The following is an 18726-nucleotide window of genomic DNA, read 5'->3' as shown; positions in this document are numbered from 1 at the left end:
AATTTATGCTATTTTCTATTTTCTTTTTGTTGGATTTTATGTTTATGATCTTATGGTTTTGAAATGATAAATGGAACCATGTATTCAATGCGTATTATTTAGCTGAAAAAAAAAAGAGAAACATTAGGTGGCTAGAGTAGCAATGAGAGAGTTTCTGGTGTTGGAAACTGTAGTTATTGTGCTGTTTATGTTTGTCTCGAGACTGCAGTTAGTTGTGTAGAATGTGTTTCTGGTGTTTGAGAGGGTGGAATTATAATATTAAAGATACACACCAATTTGTATTGGCATGGTTTTTTATCTGCTTCTTACGGGTTGATTACAAGTCATGGATGGGGCGATTAGCTTAATGGATCTGTCGTGTCGGACATTAGCTAGTAACTTGTAAGACATTCATCGAATGCAATCTTTATTGAAAATTCTACACTCATAACTTATTGGCTAAGAAAGATGCTGACATTCTTGTTGACTGTTGGATGGATTATATTAACTTATTCAATCCAAAAAGTGATACATATCTTGCTGAACTTTCTCAAAATGTCGACATTTTTTGTGGAGTGCTTATGACCTTATCTTAAATAGACTGGTTTTGGCATGTTTCCGATCGACCGATTCTATCAGATTGTTGGATTTTCGGAATTCATATGAAAAATTTTAATTATTCGCTTTGAGTATAAAATTGTAATTTAGATATGGACCAGAGCCTAGGATGTTTGAAATCTTAGTTTCAATATGTTGGCAACAGAGATATAGATTTCAATTCTAACTGAGGTGCTTGTTTTCATACTATTTGTCATGAGGGTTCATCATCATCTTTGTCTACTGCTAGTTTTTACCCTTGTTTCACCTCCAAATATGTATTTCATGCAAATTTATTCACAATTAGTCCTTTTAGTCACATGTTATAATTGAAATTGTGAGCCATGTTTGGAAGTACCATATGTTTTACTCCTATTATGAGTCTCTACCTCCTGCTGGCACTTGGAATTACTCTATGTTTATTTCCAGATGTCACAGCTTACGATACTCCTGTTTCTTTTGAATTTATTTTACATGTGAACTGTGATAAATAATAGTAAATACCTTACTGAAGTTTTCATTGGATGATTCCTTGGCCTTTGAAAGGAGTGCTTTCGGTGAAAAGAGGAGACCTTTATGATCTAATTACGGTTGCATAATCCAATCCCTCTCTTCACCAGCAATGCATATTTTTTGTAATGATTTCTAAGTGGCACTAATTCAATGAATTTTCTGCAGTCTCAGGGATCTACACCAAAAGTGCACAAAGGAGATGGATGACTATGTTGGCTGCATGTACTACCGCACAAACGAATTTGACATGTGTCGCAAAGAGCAGCAAGCTTTCGAAAAAAAATGTACATTGGAATGAAACTATGCACTTTGTCATTGTTGGAAAAAATAACTCCACAGGCAATTTGGAGTGAGCAAAATGGGCCTGTGTCACAAATGTTCATTGATCATGTGTTTGTATGAATCTTTTACCTTTGGCTAAGTTGGTCATCTATGTTTTCCTAGAGAAACATTTCCAAGCAGAACAAAACAATCATCTTCAATCACAATAACTAATGAGAATTTTTTGATGTGGGAACATATGCTTATAACTCCATGTTACGTGTGAATGCAGCGTTTTCTAGTGTTTTATGGATACAATCTCGTTATTTCATTATGAATTGAGAAGCAGCTTATACAAAATTATTGTTTTATAAGTTTGGACTGTTTGGTATTAAACATGTTGAATATTATCATCTTTTTAACCGTATTTTCAAATGATTTCTCATAAGCATTAATTAGCAAGCAGACTCGGGTGGAAACCGGAGACATACATTGAACTCCCGAGTTAAACAGGTTATTCTCCATGAAGCGACAGAATTAAAATCCGCCTCTTTCCATACACAAACACCGAATCAAGCATGAATGAGTAATAATGTTGGATTGGAAATGCTTCTGACTAGAGTAATAATGAGTTATTACTATTATCTTTTTCTTAATAGAAATCCGAAGTTAGACTTAGTGGGACATTATTTTAGTTGTTGATCCCTACATGATAGTAAACAATTTAGATTAATACCAATTAAAATCACAAAAGAAGTACTTGTGTACTCTACAATTTGCGTAAATAAATTTAAGGTTAAAGTATATTTTTTGTCCTTAAAGTTTGGTAAAAATTTTAAAAATATTCATAAGTTTTATTTTATTTCAATTTTGTCCCAAAGTTTTCGATTTGCATCAAATATACACTCGACGGCTAAATTTTCAAAAAAAATTAAGACCAATCTAACAATAATGCATGAAAATTATGCTTGATTTGCTTGTGTTGAGCGTTGTTCTTATGAAATTGTTGTTGAATTGGTCTTAAATTTTTTGAAAAATTAGCCGTTAGGAGTATATTTGATGCAAATTGAAAACTTTTAGGACAAAATTGAAACAAAATAAAACTTAGGAGTATTTTTAGAACTTTTGTCAAATTTTAAGGACAAAAAATATATTTTACCCTAAATTTAATATAATTGTTCAAGGGGCACTCTACTGTACAGATTGGAGTGATATAGAGAGAGAATATAATTCTTTTTATAGTTATTTTTTATTATTTTATTATTATTCAAAATGTGGATCCTATTTTTATTAATCTCTCTTTCATTCTATTAAAAGAAAAATCTGTAAACTTACATCTTTACCATATAATTCACCATTGTTCAATGGCAATCTGAATGTTCATTTTTTATATACTTTAATTGCTTTCTCTTTAATTAAGATCTAAAAATTTGATCATCATAAAAAGATATATACAAAAAATAATCATCATATATTTATGTGTATATACATGTATTATTTTATATATTTTTAATGTATATTTTGTATTTCAACGTATATTTTATATAGTAGTTGATTTTCACTGCATAAAGCATGACTGAAAAATATAATATGAGATTTATGTTGTAATGAAATAGTTCGATCTAAATAAAATAATCAAATCTAGTCAATTGCAATTGATTAATCCTGTATTAATAATTTAATACAAATTAGAGACATTTACAACAAAGGTGTCGTGGTGTAGTTGGTTATCACGTCAGTCTAACACACTGAAGGTCTCCGGTTCAAGTCCGGGCGACGCCATTTTGTTTTACTATTTTCTTCTTTCCACAATAACTCTTTGTTACTTTTAATCTCAGTTCTTAGTCATTATAGATTGTCAGTTGTTTTGCCTCGAGTTTCAGCTTGGAAGACATATAATGAACTTGGTTTTAGTTTATGCATACCAATTAGTACTCTCATGTTACACTCCCAGGTTTCCTTCAAGATCCTGCAACGGTTGCCATTACAATCATTATTCAAACATGGGTCGAAGTTTTTACGCTCACTCAAACATGAACACCAGGTGTTCGATCATATTCCTCACCCAAAAGTTGCATCGATTAAGCGTTCCATGCTTACCCTTTTGCACAACAACCTTCCCTTTCGTGCCCTGTTTGTATTCAAGACCCAGTTCCAGCTGTGTTCGCTCGACTGTGTTGATGAGGTCGGTGTTGCCTTGGCTCTCAAGGCTTGTCAAGGAGAGCTGAAACTTGGGTGCCAACTCCATGGTTTTGCAGTGTCCAGCGGGTTCATTTCATTGGTCACCGTGTCAAATTCGCTGATGAAGATGTACTGCAAGTCAGGGAATTTTCGGAAGGCCTTGCGTGTGTTTGAGAATTTGAGTTGCCCTGACATTGTTTCTTGGAACACTGTGCTTTCAGGGTTTGAGGAGAACATAGATGCTTTGAGTTTTGCTTGTTCTATGCATTCAAATGGGATCGTGTTTGATCCTGTGACATACACCACTGCTCTTGCCTTTTGTTGGGGTGATCATGGGTTTTGTTTTGGGAGCCAATTGCATTCTCTTGTTGCAAAATTTGGATTTAATTGTGAAGTTTTCGTAGGGAATGCTCTGATAACCATGTATTCAAGGTCAGGGAGTTTAGCTGAGGCTAGGAGGGTGTTTGATGAGATGCCCCGGAAGGATTTGGTTTCATGGAGTGCAATGCTTTCGGGTTATGCTCAAGAGGGGGAATGTTATGGGCTGGAAGCAGTTTCACTGTTTGTTAGCATGGTTAGGCAAGGGATGTCCCTTGACCATGTCTCGTTTACAGGTGCAGTTTCAGCTTGTGGTTATATGAAAAACTTAGAGCTAGGGAGGCAGATACATGGTTTGACACTTAAAGTGGGGTATGGAACACATGTTTCGGTTTGCAATGTGTTGATCTCGACTTATTTGAAGTGTGAGGTCGGCAGAGATGCAAAACTAGTTTTTCAGCTGATGAATAATCGCAATGTAGTCTCTTGGACGACAATGATTTCAATTGAAGAAGAAGATGCAGTGTCTCTTTTCAATGAGATGAGAAAAGATGGTGTATATCCAAATGATATTACATTTATAGGACTATTGCATTCTATTACACTCAATAATCTGGTGGTGGAAGGTGAAATGATTCATGGATTATGCATCAAAAGCAGCTTCTTGTCGGAACCAAATGTCTCCAATAGCCTTATTACCATGTATGCCAAGTTTGAATCTGTTCAAGAATCGAAGAAAATTTTTGAGGAGGTTAACCATAGAGAGATAATAGCATGGAATTCATTAATTTCAGGGTATGCTCAGAATAGCTTATTCAAAGATGCTTTCCTTACATTTTTGGCTGCAGTGAATGAGGTAAAACCAAACCAATACACTTTTGGCAGTGTCTTAAATGCTATTGCTGCTGCTGAGGATATATCTTTGAAACATGGGCAACGATGCCATTCGGAATTGATCAAACGTGGGTTAGACACTGATCCGATTGTTTCAGGTTCTCTGCTTGACATGTATGGCAAGCGTGGGAGCATAGCCGAGTCTCAAAGAGTATTTGACGAGACACCTAGAAAAAGTGAGTTTGCTTGGACTGCAATAGTATCAGCCTATGCTCGACATGGGGACTATGAGTCAGTGATGAGTTTGTTTAAGGAGATGGAGAGTGAAGGAACCACTCCTGACTCCATCACTTTCCTTTCCATTTTAGCTGCATGTTGTAGAAAAGGCATGGTTGATGTAGGCCATAGAGTCTTTGACTCCATGGTGAAAGAACATTCAATTGAACCAACTCCAGAACATTATTCTATCATGGTGGACATGTTAGGCCGCGCAGGACTGCTAAATGAGGCAGAAGAGTTGATGCACCAGATTCCAGGAGGACCTAGATTGTCAGTGTTGCAAAGCTTGCTTGGTTCTTGTAGAATACATGGGAATATAGAGATGGCTGAGAGGGTTATTGATAGGTTGGTTGAAATGGATCCTGCGAGTTCAGGTTCATATGTATTAATGGCAAACTTATACGCTGAGAAAGGGAAATGGGAGAAAGTAGCTGAAGTGAGGAAACTTATGAGAGAGAGGGGAGTGAAGAAGGAAGTTGGGTTTAGTTGGGTGGACGTTGGTGGTATTAATTCCTTGTATTTGCATGGTTTCTCTTCCGGGGATAAGTCGCACCCGGAGTCTGAGGATATTTGTAACATGGCAGAGTTTATTGGATTGCAAATGAAAGTTTTGAAAGGGAGCAAAGCAAGGGAAGGAGACTGGCATCAGGAATAACAAATTCCGAAATAAACTGGAATTTGTGATGTATTTTGCAATTGATATTTAACCTAATCATGTTCACTCTAAAGAAATCGAATCTTGTATTTTCCCTTTTACCTTAACATAAATAGGGGATTAGACAGGAAATTCTATACATACTGACTAGCGACTATGAGTACTTGACTTCTGATTCATAGAATCACTTTGATGGTGTAGTCAGTGCACATCACTAAACATGTTTCTGAGATATGCAAGTGCATAGAATCATTCATGGAGTGCAATGCTTGTTTCTGAAAATGCTCTTTGGAATGAAATGTGTAGTGTCTCAAATATTCATTAATCATGTATTTGTATGAATCCGTGTCTTTTGCTAGTCTTCTAATTTTTTCAGCAAAGAAATTTCCAAGCAGCACAAAACAATCATCTTTAGTGATAAGAATGTTTTAAGTTAGAGCATAGCTTATAGTTTGATATCTTTGCTAGATGCATGTGTTTTGGTTTCTTATAGATGCATAGTCTTATTTTTTGAACATCAAGAATCAACAAAAACATTGCAACAACTATACAAAACAGACTTTGATATAGCATCTATCTATCTATCTATCTATCTATCTATCTATCTACCTATTCTTATATATAAAAGTTTGATACCTAAATTTTTCTATATTGTGTTTAAGCCATATTTTTTTTTCTAACGATGTCATGTTAGTAATTTTGTTTACTTGGCAAAATTTGGAAATCAACCAATCATCTTCTAGTGAAAGATTTTAAAAAAAACAAAAGAAATTTTTTTTATCTATTATTATTCAATTAAAACATAAAAATACTAATTAAATACAATAAATTTTACAACTTATACATGTTAACACTCTTACTACTACTTATGCATGCTACATAAGACTCTATTACTCTTTATTTCTTAATCTCTCATACCAATTAGCGAAAACTCTTTCAAGTAAGTTTAAATTTGTCACATTTTCTTACTAAATACGTTCAAATATATATTATTATAAAACAGAATAGTTAAAGTTTGGAGGGAGGTGAGGTGGGCAAGTCCCTTGCATTCCAACATCAACTGTGAGAGACTCCAACCTTCCTTTGGGAGGCTCTTCACACACACGCTGTATTCATGAATGCTTCAAAGCTCACCAGTTTCTCGCTGTAGCTGATTTGAAGATGGGGGAATAGCACTCACTGGAAAGTGGAAACCATATGTGGGAGGAACAACGTGAGATGTGTAAATATTTGAGGCAACTCTGTTGCATGTGCTTAATGGCCTCCAATTGATAGTTCACGCAGTAAAGGAGGTAGCACAGATGAGAATAACATTGATGAATATAAACAATGTCATTGATGCTATCATAATAATACTTACAATTGTTTCAAGTCAATTCCAAATTAACTACAATCAAAAATTAAAATTGAACAATGTCAGACCAATATCAGAAAATTTCTCCTTCTTCCAAATCCTCACTAAGAAAGTTGTCGTCTTCAAAATCTTCTTCCCTAAGAACCAAACCTGTGAGGTTCTTCAACAATGGATTTTCCTTTGTGCAATAATGTGTCAGTGAATGGCCACACAAGTTTTCCAAATCCTGAAAGGACTTGAAAGCATCATCAAAGGAAATTGTTCTCTCCATCTTCTGCAGCATCTCCCTCTGTTTCTTCCTTTGCAAGAAAACTCTGTTCTGTTGTGCAGCTTCATTGGTTCTCTTCTTCTCCAATATCAATTTAGCTTTGGCAATAGCAATTGAAAAATCTGAACCAGAAATTTGTTTCCTTTTCTCCCCTGCATTCGATTTCAAAGGCTTTGAATTTGGCTTTGGCTCTTCTTTCTCTAACTTGTTTTCCTTCTCAGCTACCCATCTTCCCTCCAAATTCTTCCACTTTGTCTCGAAAAGATCGCTTAACTTCGCTGCGGTTAGATGAACTTCATGCCCTGAGGGGTACTGGGACATGACATTGCGAAACACCATTCTGATATCAGTAGCAAATTGATCAGTTTTGTTGTACAAATTGTTCCATAACTTTCGCTGAACCCTCTCCAAATCCATCAAAGCCTTTCCTTTCTTGAAATACACTCCATCTGGATGAACCAATAGCCTTTTCAGCATTACTGAACACTGCATATTCTTGAATCCATCCATACCCGAAGAACTTGGTTTCTTCTTCTCTTCACGTTCCTTCACTGCATCAGTAGCAGTACCCTTCTTCATCCTAGGATTTTCTTCACTCTTTTCCACCTTAGCTCTCTTGTTGGCACAAGAATCAAGAACAACTCTGTTACCGTTGTTGTTGTTGCTGAATCCATCAACGTGGCTGGATAATTCTGAAGAGGAAAAAACTCTTTTTTTGGATACCCTTTTGTTGGCAACATCTGAAGATTTCTTGGGAGGAACAAAAGTTGAAGACTTTGGAACACACAACATCGTACTCAGTAGAATGCAACACTAACAGAAAATTCTTGATTAGATGAAAATAGAAAACCCCTATCGAGTGAAAGGTTTATGTTTTGTAAAGTTGCTTGGAACACAAGGTAATTAAGAAATCTTGGTTCCTTAATTAAAATGGAAGATTTTGCAGTTTGAGTTATTGATATAACTTTATATATATATATATATATAACAATCCTTCTAATTTAAATTTTTACTTATGATATGAATTGTAGTCATAATAATTCAAAGCTTCTTAGACAAATTTATGACTTCACATATATACTCCTAAGTTTACAATGATAAAGATCAAATAAGAAAATGCGAGTTAGGAATTCTAGTAATCCTTAATTATTTGTATCCAATTCATCGACTAATCTTGTTTAATTTTATTAGAAAGAATTTTTGTTACAGTAGCTAAGTGAATGCTTTTTGCCAATGAATTATAGCTCAAATGGCATAGTCTCCCCATACTCAATTAAGAGGTTGCGGGTTCGAGTCTCCTATCTTTGGTAAAAAAAAAAAAAGTGAATGCTTTTTAGTGGAACAAGGATTTCAGAAAAATCAGTCATGTTGAAGAGATGCATTACAACTATAGCAGTTCAAAGTTGACAAATTGATAAAATTGTGAAAGAATAGAAAAAAAAATAAAATTTTTATTGATTGTTGATTAATTGAATTGAATTGATTTGAATTGTAAATTATGAAGGTAAAACTAAATATATATAGAACATTGGCTTAAGAAAGATAAAAGTAAATAAAGATAAAATAAAAACAACTAAAGATAAGATAAAAAAAGATAAGATAATAAAGACTAAAATTATAATTGAATTGATGTATTCTGTTGGGCTGAATTTGTGGGCCACGAGACCTCTTTATTATTGTCATAGACTAAAGTAGAAAAGTAATTTAAAACAAATTATTGTTCATATCACAAAATTTTATTTCAAAGTTTTCTTCTCTTTATTTTTTTATCTACTAAAGGTAGAAACATTCCAAACAAGAAAAGATGATTATGAAAATGTTTAATTCACATTCAAATGAACAAGCTTAAGCTTAAGTAAGACATTTGATTCATCAGATATCCCCTACATCAAGATCTCATTGTTCACACTATACACAAAACTGATATTCAAATGCCTAAACAGTAATAAGTAGTCCAACTTGTTCATACAAAAAGCATTAAACAGGTTTTAGATACATGAAATTGAAAATACTGCTTCTTAGAAAGAAGCATAGCTACACTCATTGATGGTGTCAGTGATGGTGGTGTCTGTGTCACTGCTCCTATTAGGACTCTTCCCATTGTTGTGTCTCAATGGTGCACTTGCTGGGATTGACATAGAAAGTTTTGTGTTGGGAACTGTGCAAACTGTTTTCCGAGCTTCGGTTATCGTTGTCCTGTTCGCGGCCGAGTAAATCGGCCGAGAATTGGTATTGGCATAGCGAGGAGTAGGAGTAGGAGTAGTGACTGGCTCATGATCTGTGGAACAACGCCTTTTAGCTCCTCTGTGCACGTGAGTGGTGCAATACTTCTGACCAGGGAGAACAGCACTCTTGCACCGCCACTTCTTGCCGTCTGTTCTCCGGCACCTGCCTGGTTCAAGCTCTGTGCCGTTTGTGTAGTTGTGGTGTGAACTATTGCAACCAGAAACTTTAATCACAGTAAAAGAGAAACAACAAAGTTAAATCAGCTTTTCTAATGAACAAACCTCAACCTCATGATTAGTCTTGTTCTAAATTTCTTACATGTATAATTTGGATGTTGTCCTAAATCAGAATGAGTGCTATTGAAATTAATCCTAAAATATTCTCAAATAACAAAGCAAAAATATGTGACATATGCTCGGCGTTCGGCGTTCGCAACTACTCTGCTGTTGGATTAGGTAAGTCCCAGCAAAGTGCACTTTGTTGTTTAATGGCAGCTAACAACACAATATATTAAGTGAAAATATGTAACAGAAGTTGTTGCGAAGTCACGAATAGTACCTTGGAGAACACTCCTTGGGGAGAAGCCTATGCCGGTAGAGATGCAATTACTATCATTGGTAACACTTCCTTTACCACTACTCATAACACTGATACTGTAGCCGACACAGTTCTTGATCTGGTTATCCTTCTTGCATAAATCTCGGCTACTTCTGTTATTCGAAGCAACCGATGTCCTGTTGCCAAAGTTTGTTACCTTAGGTGTTGGAATTGAAACAGCAGATTTTGTGTTTGAGGCTATGGCAGTATGTAGCTTGCTACAAGGCTTTGTTATCGAATTTGAGTTAACAACTTTGGATGTTTCCACAGGCTTTCTTGAACGGTTCCGGCCTCTGTGCACGTGTCGTTCACAATACTTATGATAAGGTACTGTGTTCTTGCTGCACCTCCGTTTCTTTCCATCGGTTCTTCTACACCTATTCGGTTCAGGATCCATCATACTTCCATAGTCAAAACATTGGTAGTGATTGTATTCTCCTGACACAGAAATGAACAAAATTAGCAAATTTAGAATGTCTTCATAAAATCTCACATTCTTGGCATAAAAATTAGCAAATTTAGAATGTCTTCACACCTAAAATAGTGACTTGAAGGTGCAAACTGAATTTTAATTCATTTCAACAAATTTGGCAAAACCATGTTGATATATTACATTTTAACATGTTTTTTAGTCTTAAAACATGATTTGGCTTAGAATAGAAAGTAGTGATTTTGGTTGGAATAAACCATAATTTTCAAATTATAAACCAAACATAACCTGAAACTATTTCTAAATTCTTGAAATAAAAAGCACAAAACAAAACTTTATCATTAATTAAGTCCAAATGAAACAATGAATTCATTCCAAGACAATCTAACATGAGGTACTCTAATAAACCACCATCCAAATTAAGGTAATGAATAAAAGGGGAAAGGGGAAAGAAACTAAAAGTTCAAAATAACATAGACATATACCTATAAGCAAACTAATCAAACTCAAGAGTTCACCTAAATTCATGAAAAGTAAACTTGAATAGTGAAACTCAACTTATAAACTTGATGTTCAGAACCAATGGAAGATGGAGCAAGTTGATCGGGACTCTTCTCAGGAGCCTTTGAAGAACTCGGGGCATCTTCTGATCGGGGAGGGGATTCCACTATCATCTGCCTCCGAGTCTTCAGCTCGGATTCGGAAACAGGTCGGGGAGGAGAAACAATGGCCCCATCAACCACGATCTTATCAGGATCCAGAGGAGAAATATCCAAGTCTGGAGTAATAACCCCGACCTGTTCCTTGAAGTTCCTCCATGCCTCCTCGGCTCCCTCAGCAATGGAGTCCTCCAGATCCAAATAGGCCTCCCGACATCTCGCTAACTCCTTCTTCAGGTCCACGTGATCCCCAAACAAACTTATATAACTCTGCTCTGCCTTCTCCTTCAGGCCCTCCGCCATGGCGCACTAGCCCAGCAACTTCTTATCCCTCTCCCGGAGACGATCCCTCTCCTCCTTCAACTTGGCGACCTCCACCTTCAACCGCTTTTCCTCTTCTTGATATAAGAAAATTCTACCCTCTAGCTCCTCAACCTTCAGGGATGAACCCAAAGAGCTGAGGGGAGTCTTCTCAAAAATATCCAGAAGCTTTGTACACACCCCCGCCGCCCTGACACTCCCCTGAACCAGAACATTAAGGTGGTTTTGGATGGAAGCATCATCCATACTTATACGAGTATGAGGATAGATATGATTCCGAACAAACTGAGGCGCATTAGACTTGGCCTCACCCTCAAAAGAAGAGCCAGACTCTAAAGTCTTGCACTTCTTCTTCTCTGGCTCAGGGGAAGATTGGGGTGGAGGGGATGGAAGAGAAGAGGCTGAAGAGGATATAACAATAGGTTGGGAGGGGGTCCCCAAGTTGTGAGGAGAAGAAGGAGGGGGAGGAGGAGGAGGAGGAGGAGGGCCAGCAGCCCTGGCAGCAACAACCCTCGCGCGAGACCTCGATTTGGCCTCCTGAACTCTCTGATAGGACTCTCTAGAATTATTCTTCGTCATTTCTGCAAAAAACCATTAGGAAATAGAAGAATCAACATACAAGTCGGAACAAACAACTCGGATGTTAATCAGGTTGGAAAACAGCAATAAAACGAACAAAAAATGTAAAGCTACCTATCTGGGCCTGCACAAAGGTCGGAGACCCCTGGAGGAACTTTTTCGTATCAAGATATGGGGCTCTCCCCCACACTTCTCGGAAAAATCCCACAATGGCCACCTCCACCTCATCCAGGGCATCCAAACTATATTTTTCCACTGGAGAAGCCTCCAACCAGTACAGGGGAAAGCGAGGAGATAAATTTTGATCCAGAAAAAAGGGGTGGTGACCCTCTACAGCTCGAACTTTAAAAAAGAAGTTTTTAAATCATGAAAGGATTCATCGAAGAGAGTAAAAACTCTCCGGCCTTGTATAGCCCGGAAATACACCCACTGCTGCTTGTTATTTTGCCCACTGAAGGGCTTGGTCATGTGAAAGAGGAAAAAGAAAATCTTCAAAGAGGTCGAAAAATCTAGTGCATGGCTGATGAATTGATAAATTTTCAGAAAACCTCAAGAGTTGGGGTGAAGTTGGGTAGGGGAAACACGACAATGAGATAAAACGGCTATCTCGAAGTCGGAAAAAGGAAGAAAAACACCCAAACAGGTGAACAGGCTTTCATACATAAAGAAAAAATAAGGGTCTGCGTCAGATGCTCTCCCAAAACAAACCCGGTCTTCCGGATCCGGGGCAACCAGTTCGTACTTCGGCTTGTCCTCATCAAGAATGCAGACTCTGTGATGAGTACAGAAATCAGTAAGATAATCGGTATCTACCAGAGGGCTCTCCCCTAGAACAGTGCCATCAACCCATGATGAAAGAGACTCTAGGGTAGACATCTTTTTTAAAAAAGGGTGACGAATCCTACAAAAAAAAAGAAAAAGAATCAAAATAGGGTCTCTGAGGGTCTGAGGCAAGTTTTTCAAACCAGCAGAATCGCTAGAACTACAGTCAACACTCCTCTAAACAAAAACATGCAAATAAAAGCATTTGTAAAAGAGGAGAAGAGAAAAGAACTGACCTTTACTTTCGAAGTAACGGGTACAACAACAGTTGACCAAAGAAAAACGAAGCTTTCTCCAGAACAGAGTGTGTGAGTGATAAAGTCTTCAGAAACAAAACAAGGGAAGAGAGGAAAAAGTATTTATAAACATGTTAGGGACATAAAGGTAAAACGACGTAACCATTTAAGAGGTGCACCGTTACCAATGTAACTGCTCCCCGTGTGTAAATGCTCAAACCCCCGAAGAGACGCGACGTTTGATTAGACGCGACGGTTGAAAAACTTAAATCACGTCGGTTCCTGAAAATCACGTCGGTTCCTCAACACGTCGGCTAGAGTCCCAAGCTGCATACTCGAGCCCAACTCACAAAGATTTTGGACTCGAGTAGGGGCACTGTTGATACCCTGACCCAATGACCAGGCACAGATCCAAATAATATAAAAAGGCCCAATCTATGAGGTTGATCTTCCCCCGCAACCGACCTCCTCGTAAGGGGTCGGCTTCAACGCAAGGAAGTCGGTAAAGAGGGTTAGCTGGCAGATAACACTCATTCAAATAGGTAATTGCCCCTAGAATCTCTCAACCCACTTCCAGGAGCCATATCTCAACTTCCCTTAGACAAAGGGACGGTTATCCCCCTTAAAAGGTGGAACTACTTCAACGGTGGTTATTGGTTCACCACTATAAATACACTGACACCCCTCAGGTATCACTAAGTCCCAATACATTATAAACCTGCTTAGCCCCTTGCTGACTTAGGCATTAGAGTGTCTTTGCAGGTACCACCCCTATTTTCTCACGCGCACAAGTCGGACGGAGGCCCAAGAGCACAAACCTACTCGGAGGCTTCCATCCTCAGACGATTGGGCCAACCTAACGAGTCCAGCCCACTAATCTTTAGTACATCGTAACATAACACCAATTACTTGTGTACTCTACAATTTGCGTAAATAAATTTAATATTATTGTTCAATGGTAATCTGAATGTTCATTTTTTATATACTTTAATTGCTTTCTCTTTAATTAAGATCTAAAAATTTGATCATCATAAAAAGATATATACAAAAAATAATTATCATATAATTATGTGTATATACATGTATTATTTTACATATTTTTAATATATATTTTATATTTTAACATATATTTTATATAGTTAGTTGATTTTCACTGCATAAAACATGATTGAAAAATATAATGAGATTTATGTTGTAATGAAATAGTTCGATCTAAACCAAATAATCAAATCTAGTCCATCGCAATTGATCAACTCTGTATTAATAATTAAACAAAAATTAGAAACGTTTATAGCACAGGTGTCGTAGTGTAGTTGGTTATCACGTCAGTCTAACACACTGAAGGTCTCCGGTTCGAGTCCGGGCGACGCCATTTTGTCTTACATCTCATTTCTTAGTCATTACTCATTAATCATTATAGATTGTCAGTTGATTTGGCTCAACTTTCAGCTTGGAAGACATATAATGAACTTGGGTCGAAGTTTTTACACTCACTCAAACATGAACACCAGGTGTTCGATCATATTCCTCACCCAAAAGTTGCATCGATTAAGCGTTCCATGCTTACCCTTTTGCACAACAACCTTCCCTTTCGTGCCCTGTTTGTATTCAAGACCCAGTTCCAGCTGTGTTGATGAGGTCGGTGTTGCCTTGGCTCTCAAGGCTTGTCAAGGAGAGCTGAAACTTGGGTGCCAACTCCATGGTTTTGCAGTGTCCAGTGGGTTGTGTTTGAGAATTTGAGTTGCCCTGACATTGTTTCTTGGAACACTGTGCTTTCAGGTTTCGAGGAGAACATGGATGCTTTGACTTTTGCTTGTTCTATGCATTCAAATGGGATCGTGTTTGATCCTGTGACATACACCACTGCTCTTGCCTTTTGTTGGGGTGATCATGGGTTTTGTTTTGGGAGCCAATTGCATTCTCTTGTTGCAAAATTTGGATTTAATTGTGAAGTTTTCGTAGGGAATGCTCTGATAACCATGTATTCAAGGTCAGGGAGTTTAGCTGAGGCTAGGAGGGTGTTTGATGAGATGCCCCGGAAGGATTTGGTTTCATGGAGTGCAATGCTTTCGGGTTATGCTCAAGAGGGGGAATGTTATGGGCTGGAAGCAGTTTCACTGTTTGTTAGCATGGTTAGGCAAGGGATGTCCCTTGACCATGTCTCGTTTACAGGTGCAGTTTCAGCTTGTGGTTATATGAAAAACTTAGAGCTAGGGAGGCAGATACATGGTTTGACACTTAAAGTGGGGTATGGAACACATGTTTCGGTTTGCAATGTGTTGATCTCGACTTATTTGAAGTGTGAGGTCGGCAGAGATGCAAAACTAGTTTTTCAGCTGATGAATAATCGCAATGTAGTCTCTTGGACGACAATGATTTCAATTGAAGAAGAAGATGCAGTGTCTCTTTTCAATGAGATGAGAAAAGATGGTGTATATCCAAATGATATTACATTTATAGGACTATTGCATTCTATTACACTCAATAATCTGGTGGTGGAAGGTGAAATGATTCATGGATTATGCATCAAAAGCAGCTTCTTGTCGGAACCAAATGTCTCCAATAGCCTTATTACCATGTATTCCAAGTTTGAATCTGTTCAAGAATCGAAGAAAATTTTTGAGGAGATTAACCATAGAGAGATAATAGCATGGAATTCATTAATTTCAGGGTATGCTCAGAATAGCTCTGAGGATATTTGTAACATGGCAGAGTTTATTGGATTGCAAATGAAAGTTTTGAAAGGGAGCAAAGCAAGGGAAGGAGACTGGCATCAGGAATAGCAAATTCCAAAATAAACTGGAATTTGTGATGTATTTTGCAGTTGATATTTAACCTAATCATGTTCACTCTAAAGAAATCGAATCTTGTATTTTTCTCTTTTACCTTAACATAAATAAGGATTAGACAGGAAATTCTATACATACTGACTAGTGACTATGAGTACTTGACTTCTGATTCATAGAATCACTTTGATAGTGTATAGTGTAGTCATCACTAAACATGTTTCCGAGATATGCAAGTGCATAGAATCATATTCATGGAGTGCAATGCTTGTTTCTGAAAATGCTCTATGCTCTTTAATGTGTAGTGTCTCAAATATTCATTAATCATGTATTTGTATGAATCCGTGTCTTTTGCTAGTCTTCTAATTTTTTCAGCAAAGAAATTTCCAAGCAGCACAAAACAATCATCTTCAGTGATAAGAATGTTTTAAGTTAGAGCATAGCTTATAGTTTGATATCTTTGCTAGATGCATGTGTTTTGGTTTCTTATAGATGCATAGTCTTATTTTTTGAACATCAAGAATCAACAAAAACCTTGCAACAACTATACAAAACAGACTTTGATATAGCATCTATCTATCTATCTATTCTTATATATAAAAGTTTAATACCTAAGTTTTTCTATATTGTGTTTAAGCCATATTTTTTTTTCTAACGATGTCATGTTAGTAATTTTGTTTACTTGGCAAAATTTGGAAATCAACCAATCATCTTCTAGTGAAAGATTTTAAAAAAATAAAAGAAATTTTTTTTATCTATTATTATTCAATTAAAACATAAAAATACTAATTAAATACAATAAATATATACATTAAAGGTGTCATAATAATAATAATAATTATGAAAATTTTCATTTACAAATATTAAAATTTTACAACTTATACATGTTAATACTCTTACTACTATATTATTTGTCCTACTTATGCATGCTACATAAGACTCTATTACTTTTTATTTCTTAATCTCTCATACCAATTATCGAAAACTCTTTCAAGTAAGTTTAAATTTGTCACATTTTCTTACTAAATACGTTCAAATATATATTATTATAAAACAGAATAGTTAAAGTTTGGAGGGAGGTGAGGTGGGCAAGTCCCTTGCATTCCAACATCAACTGTGAGAGACTCCAACCTTCCTTTGGGAGGCTCTTCACACACACGCTGTATTCATGAATGCTTCAAAGCTCACCAGTTTCTCGCTGTAGCTGATTTGAAGATGGGGGAATAGCACTCACTGGAAAGTGGAAACCATATGTGGGAGGAACAACGTGAGATGTGTAAATATTTGAGGCAACTCTGTTGCATGTGCTTAATGGCCTCCAATTGATAGTTCACGCAGTAAAGGAGGTAGCACAGATGAGAATAACATTGATGAATATAAACAATGTCATTGATGCTATCATAATAATACTTACAATTGTTTCAAGTCAATTCCAAATTAACTACAATCAAATACTACTCAAAAATTAAAATTGACCAATATCAGAAAATTTCTCCTTCTTCCAAATCCTCACTAAGAAAGTTGTCGTCTTCAAAATCTTCTTCCCTAAGAACCAAACCTGTGAGGTTCTTCAACAATGGATTTTCCTTTGTGCAATAATGTGTCAGTGAATGGCCACACAAGTTTTCCAAATCCTGAAAGGACTTGAAAGCATCATCAAAGGAAATTGTTCTCTCCATCTTCTGCAGCATCTCCCTCTGTTTCTTCCTTTGCAAGAAAACTCTGTTCTGTTGTGCAGCTTCATTGGTTCTCTTCTTCTCCAATATCAATTTAGCTTTGGCAATAGCAATTGAAAAATCTGAACCAGAAATTTGTTTCCTTTTCTCCCCTGCATTCGATTTCAAAGGCTTTGAATTTGGCTTTGGCTCTTCTTTCTCTAACTTGTTTTCCTTCTCAGCTACCCATCTTCCCTCCAAATTCTTCCACTTTGTCTCGAAAAGATCGCTTAACTTCGCTGCGGTTAGATGAACTTCATGCCCTGAGGGGTACTGGGACATGACATTGCGAAACACCATTCTGATATCAGTAGCAAATTGATCAGTTTTGTTGTACAAATTGTTCCATAACTTTCGCTGAACCCTCTCCAAATCCATCAAAGCCTTTCCTTTCTTGAAATACACTCCATCTGGATGAACCAATAGCCTTTTCAGCATTACTGAACACTGCATATTCTTGAATCCATCCATACCCGAAGAACTTGGTTTCTTCTTCTCTTCACGTTCCTTCACTGCATCAGTAGCAGTACCCTTCTTCATCCTAGGATTTTCTTCACTCTTTTCCACCTTAGCTCTCTTGTTGGCACAAGAATCAAGAACAACTCTGTTACCGTTGTTGTTGTTGCTGAATCCATCAACGTGGCTGGATAATTCTGAAGAGGAAAAAACTCTTTTTTTGAATACCCTTTTGTTGGCAACATCTGAAGATTTCTTGGGAGGAACAAAAGTTGAAGACTTTGGAACACACAACATCGTACTGAGTAGAATGCAACACTAACAGAAAATTCTTGATTAGATGAAAATAGAAAACCCCTATCGAGTGAAAGGTTTATGTTTTGTAAAGTTGCTTGGAACACAAGGTAATTAAGAAATCTTGGTTCCTTAATTAAAATGGAAGATTTTGCAGTTTGACGGTTTTTTTTATGATTTTTATTTTATTTAAGATGATCTTCTAGTGATATAATATCTTATCTTTCGAAGAAATTAATTGCATCTTGTTAAAAATTAAATTTACATGAATTGTTTTTAAATAATGTCCTAAATTTAATGACAAAATAATTTTTATTATAAATCATAAAATATAAATTATAAATTATAAATTATAAATGGGTACTA

At 36.5% G+C, this 18726-nt stretch overlaps 6 protein-coding genes and 2 non-coding genes across 8 annotated transcripts in view; 5 read left to right on the top strand and 3 right to left on the bottom strand.

Moving 5' to 3' along the window:
- Window positions 1–1622, top strand: part of LOC107625992 (NADH dehydrogenase [ubiquinone] 1 alpha subcomplex subunit 8-B) — a 2238-nt gene extending 616 nt beyond the window's left edge. The window contains exon 3 of the mRNA XM_016328748.2: window positions 1255–1622. Coding sequence (XP_016184234.1) covers window positions 1255–1387 — 133 coding nt within the window. The 3' untranslated portion in view covers window positions 1388–1622. The remainder of the gene's footprint in view (window positions 1–1254) is intronic.
- On the top strand, window positions 3059–3132 carry TRNAV-AAC. The gene has a single exon. It is a non-coding gene; the product is annotated as a tRNA-Val (tRNA).
- On the top strand, window positions 3078–6215 carry LOC107625991 (pentatricopeptide repeat-containing protein At4g32430, mitochondrial-like). Its single transcript, XM_016328747.2, has one exon. It carries the CDS (start codon window positions 3290–3292, stop codon window positions 5615–5617), a length of 2328 nt encoding a protein of 775 aa, XP_016184233.1. The 5' UTR covers window positions 3078–3289; the 3' UTR covers window positions 5618–6215.
- LOC107627841 (transcription factor GTE12-like) lies at window positions 7045–8031 on the bottom strand. Its single transcript, XM_016330660.1, has one exon. The coding sequence runs from the start codon at window positions 8029–8031 to the stop codon at window positions 7045–7047; it is 987 nt and encodes a 328-aa protein (XP_016186146.1).
- Window positions 9070–11060, bottom strand: LOC107627840 (growth-regulating factor 9-like). The gene is made up of 2 exons (XM_021116338.1): window positions 10024–11060; window positions 9070–9688 (listed from the first exon to the last, which is right to left on the bottom strand). Exons 1-2 carry the CDS (start codon window positions 10460–10462, stop codon window positions 9258–9260), a joined length of 870 nt encoding a protein of 289 aa, XP_020971997.1. The 5' UTR covers window positions 10463–11060; the 3' UTR covers window positions 9070–9257.
- Window positions 14408–14481, top strand: TRNAV-AAC. Its single transcript has one exon. It is a non-coding gene; the product is annotated as a tRNA-Val (tRNA).
- Window positions 14750–15892, top strand: LOC107627839 (pentatricopeptide repeat-containing protein At4g32430, mitochondrial-like). Its single transcript, XM_021117069.1, has one exon. It carries the CDS (start codon window positions 14903–14905, stop codon window positions 15890–15892), a length of 990 nt encoding a protein of 329 aa, XP_020972728.1. The 5' UTR covers window positions 14750–14902.
- Window positions 17377–18363, bottom strand: LOC107627838 (transcription factor GTE12-like). The gene has a single exon (XM_016330656.1). The coding sequence runs from the start codon at window positions 18361–18363 to the stop codon at window positions 17377–17379; it is 987 nt and encodes a 328-aa protein (XP_016186142.1).

Source organism: Arachis ipaensis, chromosome B02, assembly GCF_000816755.2.
Source record: "Arachis ipaensis cultivar K30076 chromosome B02, Araip1.1, whole genome shotgun sequence".
Classification (NCBI taxonomy): domain Eukaryota; kingdom Viridiplantae; phylum Streptophyta; class Magnoliopsida; order Fabales; family Fabaceae; genus Arachis; species Arachis ipaensis.
This window is presented reverse-complemented; position numbering and strand designations above follow the sequence as displayed.